This window comes from Vicugna pacos, chromosome 34 (genome assembly GCF_048564905.1).
Source record: "Vicugna pacos chromosome 34, VicPac4, whole genome shotgun sequence".
In the NCBI taxonomy this organism is placed as follows: Eukaryota; Metazoa; Chordata; class Mammalia; order Artiodactyla; family Camelidae; genus Vicugna; species Vicugna pacos.
In genome coordinates this window covers 4,159,321-4,172,162 of record NC_133020.1, presented here as the reverse complement: position 1 = coordinate 4,172,162, position 12,842 = coordinate 4,159,321, and the positions used below count along the sequence as shown (strand labels likewise).

Here is a 12,842-nt window from a genome sequence, read left to right as displayed (position 1 = left end):
TGTTACTGTGTTGTTGAGATGGCTTTCCCTAACTCGTGGTTGAGGTCAGAGTGTCTTTGGTTCTACTCACTGTGTCTTCAAGTAGGTGTTAAATACCTTTTTGTTTCAGGAGTGGTTTGTGACAACTTAAAATATGTGAACTATTAAAAACCACGGTGAATAGAAAATAAGCATCAAATAATGAGTGTGAAACTGATGGAAAGTCAATATAAACATATGTATATATATAAATACATCTGCATGCCATGATGTCTGCTCATCAAAGTTAATCTGCAGAATTGCTTGGAATTTCCTGGGGCCAAAACTACTCTCATATTTTATCTGTAATATTCATAATTTTAAATTGATTAGGAACTTTATGTTTCTTTCCAAACATTGTCAGTTAACTTGATTGGTTAGGCAAAATTTCACTGCTTTAGTTTCAAATTCATCCCCTTTATATATTTTTTAACATTTTTAGGTTTTTTTTTTTTCACTCTCTAGTTTGTGAATGAAATACTCTGTTTAACAGAGAACAGAAGAAAAAAAAAAGAGTGAGGCACTTGCCAGTGTAGCTTGCGTACATAGATGTTCAAGTGGTCGGCATCACCTGGTCATTTTGATTATTTTATTTTTTATCATTCATATACTTTTAAGTTATTGCAGGAGATTATATTCCGTTAGTTGCTTTTCAGCCCCTCCATTCACATTTCCACCTTGGTGGAAATTTCAGCCTCATTCACAGCATTTTGAGCTCATCCTTAGGTTCTTAAGCTTATATTCTAAGAAGTAAATTTTTGTTCTGTTATAGTAGTAGACACACACACAGCGTGACGACGGTACGTTTATCAGTGGGATTTATAGAAATAACAGTGGCATACCGAGTCCGCCAAGTCCAAAAGTAAGCAGCTGAAAGCTGAGGAAAGTTAACCAAGCCATAAACCTCCGAGATCCTTCTGTCTTTGGACTTGTTGTACCTTCAGCCCTGGCCCGCGTCATTAAGGCCACAGAATGGCAGGTGGAGCTCCGATGAACACATTTGTGGTGGAGGAGAAAGGACAAAGGCACGAACCAGGAAGAGAAAAGAACTCAGGACAGGGGTCTGCCCCACTTCTAAGGAGCTCTCTGGGAGATCCTCCCCGATGCCGTCCTCTCACTTCGCGCGGCTGCCCCTGGCAGGGAGGGGGTCTTGGGGACGATACCTGGAGCGTGTTTACATTGTTCTTGGAACTCAGCTGGAATGTTATTGGTGAGAAGGAAGAGGAGTGGACATTGGAGGAAGAACTCTCAAGCTTTGCCGTAACCCCCGACTTCTCATGTCTTCTGCTTGGTAGGTGTCCAGGGAGCATTTTTCTCAGCATCTTCTCTTTGAGGAGCTGCTTTTGCCATTTTTAGGCAACCATATCCAAATTTAGCTTTCTTAATTGAAAGCAAACCTCCTTTACTTGTTCACAAGGAGAAAGGTTAGGGTTTTCTTACATTCTCAATCCAGCTGGGGTTTTAAGAGGATTGGCGAAGTGTTTCCCACTTGGTTCCCTCGGTAGGATAAATCTGTTTTAAAATGTGTCAGACAGATGGTATTATGTTTTTTTCAAGGCTTCAGTGATCAAGTACACACTGTAAGATCCTGAATGATGAGGAAAAACAGCCCTATTTATTTAAAACGAGAGGAAAAAAGTCTGTTCTCACTACCTTCCATTTGATTTAAGGGTGCTGTGTTCCACTGGTCCAGTTTTGGGCACTGAGGCCTTTCTGATGGGAATGAGGTTTGCATCCCAGCTGTGGAGCAGCTCTCACCCTTGTGTCCTCAGCCTCTTCCGTCTTCGCTGAAACGTGAAGGTCAGCAAGCGAAGACTGTCCAATCCTCACAGGGACCCCAGGGTGAGGGCCACCCCACACGCTGCTTTAATGAACGCTCCCCCTTTCTTTCCTTATGGACATAGAAAGAAGCAGTCTGTTGTTTTTATATACAGCCACTGAGGTCTACAGATTCTTTCAGGCACATGTGATGTGTTTAATATGCCGGCTTTTCTTTAACTGCTTGTGTTGCATTTTCAGGGAACCATTTCTATGTTAATATAACAGACACCTTCGTGAACCTACTGCTTAGGAAGAGAAGATAACTACACGTTTTAATGACTGTATCTACAGGGCTTTTGGCATCTGGAAAGGTTTCTGCACTAGCGTATGCAGTGCAAGAAACCTCTACGTATTTATAGCAAAACAGACATTATGCCAAGGCTCCCAGCCTTCACTGAAGTTCTTAGCTGAGAAGGCACTGTAGTGTTGTGCTTTACAAAATACCCTGGTGTCATAAACCCCTGGATTTGAGTCCTGGCCCTGCTGCTTGGGCACAAGTCATAACATCTCTAAGCCTCAGTGGCTTCATTCATAGAATTTCAAGAAAATAAAAATGAGATGACACACAGCAGATGCCGTCCAGTGATACCCTGCACCTGCGTGATTCCTCCCCTTGAGTCCGGGCTGACTGAGTGAGGATGGCTCATAGTGAGATCGTGGCTTCTGTCCTGGGCGCTGTCGCGCTCGCTCTCATGCTCTCTGGGGTTTCCTGTGTTGGGAGAAGTCAGCTGTCGTGTTATCGGGCAGCCTTGGGGAGAGGCTCACATGGGCTCTGTCGGGAGTTGATGCTTGAGACCTGTCAGTGGCCCCTGAGTGAGCTTTTTGGGAGCAGATCATTCCCCAGCTGAGCTGTGAGTTGACTACAGCCCAGCCAGCAACGTGATTGCAGCCCCTCAGTGGAGACTGTGAGTGTGAGGCACTCAGTTAAGCAGCACTTTCCTGACCCACGAAAACTGGGAGATGATAAATATTTGTTGATTTTTGTTTTAAAGCAGTAGGTTTGGGTGACTGGTTACACAATGATGGGTAACTAATACAACACATAAGGCGGTTCACCTGTGCTGAGCAGGTAGCAACAGTAACACTATTCTCAAAACAAGAAAAGATCAGACTGGGTCCAGCATGACAGGATTATTCATTTTGCACTGGAAATCAGTTTCAATCAATTTCAATGTACGTGTGCAGAGAGCTCAAGAAGAAGCCTGTGGACGGTTCTTTGCCTGCTTTTGTAGATTGAAACATAAAAGGCAAAATAAATTAGTCATTTGAGTTTTAAGATAGCACAGGAAGACAAGAACCCACGAGGTCTTACAGTTCTTTCTCCTATTTGAAAATAAGGTGAAATTTAAATGGCTGAAAGTCAGCACACAGAGGAGACACAGTAGTTGGCAGATATCATTCTTTAGGTTGGTAGAGAAGAATTGCTAAAATCTTTAAAAGTTGAATTGATGAAAATACAAGCGTTGGTGTTTGTTGTGCTTGAACAGTCTTGTTACTTAACAATATGGGCTTGGGATCTTTATGTTTATTTAGTTTACAAAAGGCCATCTTACAGATTGCAGTATTTGTACTAACAAAGATCTTGAAAAAAATAACGTAGAAAAAAGTTGTTCACGGTTTGAGAGCATGTAACAAATTGTGCATGAGCGTCTTACGTTGAGCATGTAACAAATGTGAAAACTTTACATGGAATGTCATATTAACATCAGTCAGTCTGTCTTGCCAGAATCTATCCATATTGTATTTGAGATAAATTCTTTCCTTTGAATGCTTGAAAGTAGGATATGGAACTTACTAATAGGTGAATATAACTTTCTGGCTCAGAGCCCTAAGACAGGACTTCCACACAACTATGACCATACTACGCAATTCTAATTACCTCTACTTTTGTTCTAAAATTTCCCTAAATCTGTGGCTTCTTTTTTTTTAATGTTTTGGAAATTGTCTGAATTAGGAGTAGAGCAGTTGTTATCAGAATTCTTTTCAAATTCATTAAACTTCACATGTGGAGGCTTGTACAAGAAAGTCTCGTGGCTGCTATCAGGGAGGGAAAAGTGAAACACTCACTCAGCACCACCGCATCCTTTTCTGGACAACTGCTGTTGCTTAACGTACAAGATCGAATAAGGTCGCATTCCAAGGCGGTGTGCCTGCACATTCAAGTCTGGAACACATACTGGTTTATTCCGCCCAGGTGACTTGGTGAAGCGCAGAAGTGAGTATTCCCATTGGCCAGTGGTTTCTGTGGCAGTTTGGAATAAAAAGGCGCAACGGCCCAAATATGGAGGACTTCTTTTAGATGATTCAAAAACGGAGAACGTACTTACCCTAAGACATCTTAAAACAAAAACAAAACAGCGAAAATCACAGTTCTTTAGTTGTGGCCACTAGGGTTTAAGACTCTGTGTGGCCGTTTTTCATTTGCTCTAATGGAGCGTCTGTAATTCATCTCATGCCTGTGAGAAAATTACACAACTGCTTTATATGGTGACTCTTTAAACTATATAAATAGTCAAACTTTTTTAAATTGAAACGTATTCAATCCTTGAAACGTATTCAAAGGAAAGGAGATGTGAACTCTTAACTGAGAATCTTCATGGGACCTGGATGATGGCCTGTGACTGTTTTGGTCATGAGCTCAGGCCTGCATTTTCAGAAGTTCAGTGTTGAGGCAGCTGGCACTGCGTTAGTTCAAATCACTGTCCTGATCACATTGAATCTTTTAGAGTCAGAATCATTGTAAACATACATTTTTGTATCCTTGTTATCTTGACGTTGGTTCAGAGGCTCTTCCAACGTGAGTTTACAACAGTGACATTTGAGAAGTTCTATATAAAAGAAACCTTTTTTAATCCTGTGTTTCCCAAATTCCCTCCAGTTCATCATGGCACCATCATTCTAAGAATCACCTTTCTCTCCTTTCATCCACACATCTAATCCATCAAGTTGGTCCTATCTCAAAATATATTCCAAATATAAGCTGCTATTATGCGTCTGCTGCCAACAGTCTGAGTAACTGTATATTTTTCCCAGGCCAGTAGCCTCCTAACTGGGTTTTCTTCTTCCACTCTTGCCCCCGCTACAGTCTCTCGTCCCCAGCAACGAGTGTGATGTCTTTCAAAGACAGAGGATGTTCACATTCTTGCTCAGAACTCTGCCTTCCCGTGACCTGTCGTGTCCTGCCTGCTGTGGCCACTGTCTGCTTCCCAGATCCTCTCTCCTTCCAGTCTCCTCCTTGATCTTTTGGCTCCTATCTTAATTGTATTTATTGCTAGTCCTCGTTCAAGGACACATTGAATTCTCATAACAACCCACATTTTGGACTTTTCTTTCGTGGTTTCATCTGCCTTGGAACTTTATTTCCTGACATTTTCGCATGGTGCCTTTCCTCCCTCACTTCTTTTAAATCTCTTAATTACTACCTTTGCCAAGTGTTTTTTTCTAATCATCCCGCCCAAAAGGTCTCCCCTCTGTCTCTATTAAATCCTTTGCCCTACTTCATTATTTTTTATAGCACTGATCCATCTCCACCTAAAGAATGTTAATTTGTCTCCTCAAACTGAAATACAAGTTATATAAGAGAAGACAATTGTCTTACTCACCACTGTTTTACTCTAGCGCCTGAAACAGTGCCTGGCACGTAGTAGGTACTAAATAAATATTGAATCAACGAGTGAATGAAAGAATGCATGACTACTCCTGAGCAGACTCCCTCCACTAAATTCAAGCCTCCTTTCTCCGTGTCTCTAAACAGTCCGTCTTTCTTCCTGCTAATCTGCTTTCCTGGAATTTCTTTCCACATCTCGCTCCTCTAAGAAAACACTTTTGATACTCTGTTCAAGTCCTTTTCAAATCCTATGAAACCACTGTGGAGGTTTCTCTGCCACCACCCCCCACAGTGATCTCTCCCCCATTCTTACCTTCCACTGGACTGTCTTTACGATACATGTCATCACCTAATGGTTCTTTAATTATTGTGTGTGTGTCCCTTCCAAAAATTTATAAACTTCATAATTTTGGGGGCTCAGAGCAATACTGCACAAATAATGGGCGGTCTTAACTTTTTTTTATTGATGAGCTGATTGACCAATTAATTAATGGATTGGCTCAATCTCAAACATGTAAATGACTGTAATAAAAACTGAAGAGCAATTTTATTTCTTATTAGAAGGTAAACATGTCCTTCTTGCCCAATGTGGTGATGATAACTGGAAAATCTGCCTGAGAAATTACAGTTCTGGGTCATCATCCTTGACCTTTCTTCAGCGCCCATGAAAGAGCTTGTTATTGAATGTGAAGACAGAATGCATCGCTCATATCACTAAACTTACAACATATGTTTATAAGTAATTTTTTATCAGTGAATTTGCTGGATATCACTTTTTAAGCATAAGTTTTAAACTATGCAGAAGGGCAGGTTGGAAAAAGTAACACTGATAAAGGTAAACTTAACATTTTCACACCTTCTGGTATATCTTTTTGGTGAAAACCCAGTAGTTAGTGAAACCACAATTAGTACTGTGTATTTTATCCTTAACACATATATTTATTTATTGTATAATTAAAATATATAATTAATAGATAAATAATTATATATTTTATATACATATACTTATATTCAAAAACAATGTATGAGATCTTCTGGGATATAAATAGTGTTCTTAACAGTCCCATTAAAATAAGCCATATTTTTTTTTGTAACTGCATTTGAATTTTGCTTTTGAGACCAGTATAAGTTCCCCATCCATCATACTGTATTTTGGTGACTAGGAAATTAAAGCTGAGGTCTAGAGATGTTTTCTTTTTCTTTTTCTGTTGCTATGGCGTGAAACGCTAATGGAAAGGTAAATCTAATACAGGGGATTATTGGAAATTCCCATGTTCTTTTTACCCCTTATGCTTAATATTAACGTCTAACAGGTAACATGTATGCTTCCAAGTGGTTTTCAGCAGTGTGCTGGCCAACTGCAGAGATGACAAAGATGGGGAAAAGCAGGAGTTGAACACTTTAAGGAGCAACAAGGTGACTGATACTCTGTGAGGAAGAAGATAAAGTGTGTTTCAGAAGCCTCAGAATTTCCAGGGTTTTTTCAGGTATCTCAAAGAGCTGAAAAGCAGCTGAAGCAACAGTAAATAGAAGGTAAAACAAAGCAGTTTGAGCTACACTGTTGTGAAGCGTGTCCAAAAATGTTCACCACCCCTACTCTGGACATAATATTGTCAGCATGAAGTCACTTTGAGATGACTGCCCCAAACACAGAACTAAACCCCACTCTTCAAGGGGGCAAAAAGAACTATTTTGCCAAAATTTTTCTTGCCTCAATAAAGGATAATAAGGTCACGCCTAATAAAACAGAAACTGTTGAAATTCAGGAATTTGCCAAGAACATCAGTTTGATGTACTTGTTTCAGGGAGAGGAATTCTCTCTGAGCTATAAGAGAAAGGACTCAAGTGTTCCCCTCACAGGTGTGACCTCCTGTACCTGCCCAGCAAGGACCCGCCCGACTGGAAGCTTAGATCTGTGATGGCCCAGTTTATCTTCTCCCTCACTGAGTATCAGTCACCTTGTTGCTCCTTAAAGTGTTCAACTCCTGCTTATTTAATGGAGTCTTGCCTTCAGACAGTTCAGAGAGAGGCACAGGGAAAGATGTGACGTGAGCCTTGCAGCTCCCTAAACCCAAACCAGTATGTCCACCATCTTCTGGTCACTAGTTCCAGGGTGACTTTTAACATGAGCAAGAGAAGGGAAGTGCTTGGTATTTTTTTAAATAAAAATCTCTCAATGTCTTTATCCTTGTACATATCCTTGCTTTTTTAAAAATTATAGAATAGAATATTCATTTTGATGCATAAATCCAGATGACTTGCTTTGCAAGTCTCAGGTTGAATGCTAGTTCTGAATTATGAGTTTGGGTTATATGCCCTCAGAAGGAGAAGTTTCTCCTCTAACATCTGTGAGTTCTAAGATATTAAATCAATTTTGTTTTTAGAGGAACCCCTGATTGTTCTGGGGGTGGAGCTTCCAAAAGACTTTGAATTATTGAAACTAACATATACAATATATGTACGTAAGTTATGAACCGTAATGGTAAAACAAACACACATGAAGCCACCTCCAAAATGAATGTACCTGTTTCATCCTGACTCCACATTCCAAATACAACTATTCTCAGTTTTGACTGCATAATTTCCTTGCCTTAAAAAAGAAATATTTTATTGCCAATTGATGTCACTCAGAATAATATACTTTTTAATTTTGCTTGGTTTTTGCACTGTATGAAAAAAAGGGCATCGGACTCTAGTCTGATTGCTTCCATTTTAAATTCAGTTTTATTACAAGTGTTTACTAATTTGTATTCTGAAGTGTTTGGTGGTATGGTTTTGGTAATATGGCAGGTAATTTATGATACATTAAATTTTATCCTGAAGTTGTAATTAAGACAGCATTATATTTGCATAGGGACAGGTGAATTGTCTATGGGAACAGAATACAGAATCCAAAGACAGAATCCTGCATATGTGGAAACCTGATTTATAATAGAAGTAGCGTTGCAGATGACATTTTTTGGCTCAAGCAATTTCTACAAGATGTGCTAGCCTACATATACAGAGGAGTATGTGGATAAGTGTTCATGACAGCATTGATTATAATAGCAAAAATTAGGAACAGTCCACATGTCTATCAATCGATTAATCTTCAAATAAATAATAAAAGAACCATTGTACATATTCAGTTATAAATAAAGAATGGAAAACTATGTAACTATTTAAAAAAAAAGAAAACAAGGAAAACTGGTCCTCTCATACACTATAAACGAGACTTACAAACCCTCAGTCTGGAAAGCAAACTGGTAGTATCTATCACAATTTAAAATATGTAAATTCTAACAAACAACCCAATTTAAAAAATGAGCAGAAGACCTGAATAGACATTCTTCTAAAGAGGAAATGCAGATGGACAACAGGCACATGGAAAGATGCTCAGCATCATCAGGGAAATGCAAATCACAACGACAGTGAGATATCACCTCACACTGGTCAGAGTGGCCATCATCAAAAAGAACACAAATAACAAATGTTGGTGAGAATGTGGAGAAAAGGGAGCTCTTGTACACTGTTGGTGGGAATGTAAATTGGTGCAGCCACTGTGGAAAACAGTATGGGAGTTTTCTCAAAAAACTAAAAGTAGAACTACCGTATTACCCAGCAATTCCACTCCTGGGTGTAAATCTGAAAGAAACAAAAAACACTAATTTGAAAAGATACATGCACCCCAATGTTCAATGCAGCATCAAATTTACAATTGCCAAGATATGGAAGCAAACAAGTGTCCATCAACAGATGAATGGATAAAGAAGATGTATGTGTGTGTACACACACACACATACACACACACACACACACACAGGAATACTACTTAGCCATAAAATGATAAGATTTTGCTATTTGCAGCAACACAGATGGACTTGAAGGACATTATGCCAAGTATGAAATAAGTCAGACAGAGAAAGACAAATATTGTGTCATATCACTTGCATGTGGAATCTAAAATACAACAAACTAGTGAATAAAACAATAAAGAAGCAAACGCATGGATTAGAGAACAAACTAGTGGTTACCAATGGAGAAAGAGAAGGGGGAAGGGGCAATATAAGGGTATTAGGGGGAAAAAAGGTTATTATGAGATTATGTGAAATCATCTGTGTGAAACTTTTGAAAATTGTAAAACATTATAGAATTTAAGGAAACTTTCATTCAATAAAAAAAATAAAAACAAAATAAATAGAAAAGTAAAGAGCAGTAGACAAGAGTGGATGAAGAGGGTGACTTGAGGCTGGCTTTCCCCGTCAATAATGTTGCGGACTGCTCCTTGGATTCCAAAATGGCACAGCCAGTAGAGAAGAATTTCAAATACTTTGGCATCTAAGAGAGAAGTGTGCGTCTAATAAGGCCATTAGCTATAATATTTTATGTCAATTACACAGAAGTATCAAAAACCAATACATTAAAACAATCCTAATTTTTTAAAAAATCTAACTCAGCAGGAAGACAAAGTCAAATTCAAGTTTCAACAATATCAACTATTTCTTAAAATACACCTTTCCCAAAACGTTCTCTAATTTCAGGAGATTGTCTATACCTTCACGTATCCTTCGTCCTCATTAAATCTTATGCGTGGTGACACGGTGCTGTTGTTCTGTGCTATGTTTCTTCTTTTGGTTTTTGCATCTTTTGTATTTTTATAATATTTGTAGTTGCTTGGTCTGTATAGTCATTAAGAACTGGTGTTTTTATACTATTTTATATCTTCTAAAATCCCTCTAATTAAATTTATGGTATTTCTCCAATCACTGAACCTACCAACATCAGTGATAAAATTGTAATGATTATCAACTCATCTTAGAAAATAGGTCAGAAATAATAACGATACTGTCTCTGAGTTTGAAGCCCTATTTGACTTTCTTAAAACATCGTCTGAAAAGGTTTCTCTAGAGGGCTTCAGTGACATCATTTTCTTTATCCCTCAAATAAGTACATTCTTTTTCTCTTTCTCTCTCTCTCTCTTTAAAAAATCAACAGCTTGATCAAGTCATCCGCCAGAGGAGCCTGTCCAGCTTGGAACTGTTCCTCTCCTGTGCACAGAAACAGTTAAGTGCCCTGATAGCCACTGAACCAGCCGACTTGGAGTGAGGGGAGCATGGCAAGCTAGCCACGCCGGCAACGGTAAATCCCGAGACCCCTGAAACACACGCTGTGAATTGTAAAGATGCTTTTGTTTTCTTTCCAAACCTTGGAAAATTGATTTCCACTCGAACGATAAACCAAAACAATATTTAGAAAAACTACAAGAGGTTTAATTTATTTTCTTTTGTTTTTCTCCTTCTCCTTTCCCTTTACTATCATTTTATTACTAGTAGTAATAGCAACAACAGAAAGTAAGGCGGGACCCTGAAACCACTGAAAATTGCCACATTACCAGAAGTTAAAAGTACCGTTATGGCCTCTGGTGGCCTGTTACATTGTATTTGGCAAAAGTAGTGAGTATCTATACGTGTTGTTTCACAGTGACTCTTGATAAGATTCTAGAATGTAATCATACATTCATTTGATTTTGAGGGTAGAAACAGCATGGTTTTCAACATCACCTATTTATGTAACTTAAATATAAAACACTGATACGACAGCAAATCATTCTGATATTACGAGACCTCTCTTCTGCAGTGGGCTCTATGTATTTTCATTGATAATAATTAAAAACACTAAAGATTATTTAATTAATTCAACTTTGATCTGATGTATCACTGAAAGGCATAGATGTGTGTTATATGCTTACTTCCTATTTCTGCTCTTCAAGTCACTATGAATCAATAATATCATTTTTCTTATGAATCATACCATGAACTTAATCTCTAAAAAGAGAGTCTAATATACCTGTTTGTAGGAATTCAGGTTCAAATATGAGAGATGGGAAATCCTTCCCCAGTATTTCAGAATGTACTTAATTCATGAGCGGTATGCTTCAATGTAAAATCATAAGGTTTTTTTTTTTTTAAGATCAAAACTAAAATACTGTCATTAAAAATGTATGCAAATGTCTTGTTTTCTGAAATGCTCCTAGTTTCATGGGCTTTGTACTTTTCTGGGATTTCTCACATAATAAAAAGCTTCAAAAGTGATTTGGTTATTATTCTTTAATCCCTTTTTAAAAATTATTCTTTAAATTTTTTCCTTACTCAAACTTCTGTAGCCATAGATGATGTTTTTAATATATACCTCCCCCTAAATACTTACAATATTTACCAAGAATCTTTAAATGATAATAACTACTTAGATTTATTTATCTTGCGAATTTAAATAAAGGGAGAAAGGGCTTTTAATTCAGGAACAACAACATAATGTTATGGTCATATTTAAAATCAGTCGACTCTTTGTCATCAAATTTTAAATAACAGGATATTTTACAAGTAATTCTGATACTATTTAGATGAAAATGAAACATACCAGGTCACCGGAACTAAGATCCAGACATAATGATGGTATCAAGAGAATGTCATAGTCTAAACCTCTCTTTCACAGAATGATACCTTCTGCTTTCATTTGAGGTTCCAACTTTGCTACTGACATAGAATAATTGTCTGAAGTAATGTGTAACAAATTGATACTGATCAGTCTGTGAATATTTGCAGAACACCCACCATGCACAATAATAAATTTCTTGGATTGCTACGATACTTTTTCCGCACAGAGCTGTCCTTAAAGATAGCTGAGATTAATCATCTGGACATAGAGGATTATTTGATACATTAATCCTTCCAAACTAAGTTAACTAATAATCTGCTTCAGTGATGTTTCGAGTTACAGATTTCTATATTAAGAACTGTATGCTGCTTTTGTCCTGGTTGTCACAAGGACATAGACCATCTCAGGTGGCATTCACTAAGGGAATTAGATGAATAAGAATTGTGCTCTGACCAAAGGTAAGAGATTTTCCCTGAAATGTGAGCCCAAAGTCTCAAAGTTGTCAAATGTTTTGTATCTAAAACTTTCCCGGCCTTATTGTGTTATTTCCTTAACTCTTTTTATCTAGCGTTTTCTATCTTGATGTTTCGGTGAACAAGGCCCCATGTTTGAAAGACTGAGGGTAAGAGGTAATTAGATTTTTTTTGAATGACTGAGCCACTATCAAACTGCGACTCCGCTGTTAGCGGCATACTGGAAGGTTCATCATTAGAAGAGTTCTTTCCTCCCCAGAAACTGAGAATCTGCTTTGTGCCAAGTATTCTCACATGGTATCTCAAGAACCCTGTGAAGTTAAAATAACCCCGTGAAGGAGATGATGGCTCTTCGTTCATTAGTGGAGACGATTAGATGTTCACCTGCCCGTGATGACCAGGTGGAGCTGAGATTCCAGCCCAGAGCTTCCACCGGGCAGCTTTACTCTTTCTAATACCCTGGAGATAACTAATATTCTCTCCATAATAAATTATCTGGAAGCTTTTAT

The 12,842-nt window shown here is 38.2% G+C and overlaps 1 protein-coding gene across 13 annotated transcripts in view; it reads left to right on the top strand.

Moving 5' to 3' along the window:
* CCDC91 (coiled-coil domain containing 91) overlaps window positions 1–11,517 on the top strand; it is a 225,084-nt gene extending 213,567 nt beyond the window's left edge. For all 13 annotated transcript variants that reach the window (XM_072954296.1, XM_072954295.1, XM_072954294.1 and 10 more), the window contains one exon: window positions 10,421–11,517. In XM_072954296.1, the coding sequence (XP_072810397.1) occupies window positions 10,421–10,531 (111 nt within the window). In that variant the 3' untranslated portion in view covers window positions 10,532–11,517. The remainder of the gene's footprint in view (window positions 1–10,420) is intronic.
* The last annotated feature ends 1,325 nt before the right edge of the window (window positions 11,518–12,842 follow it).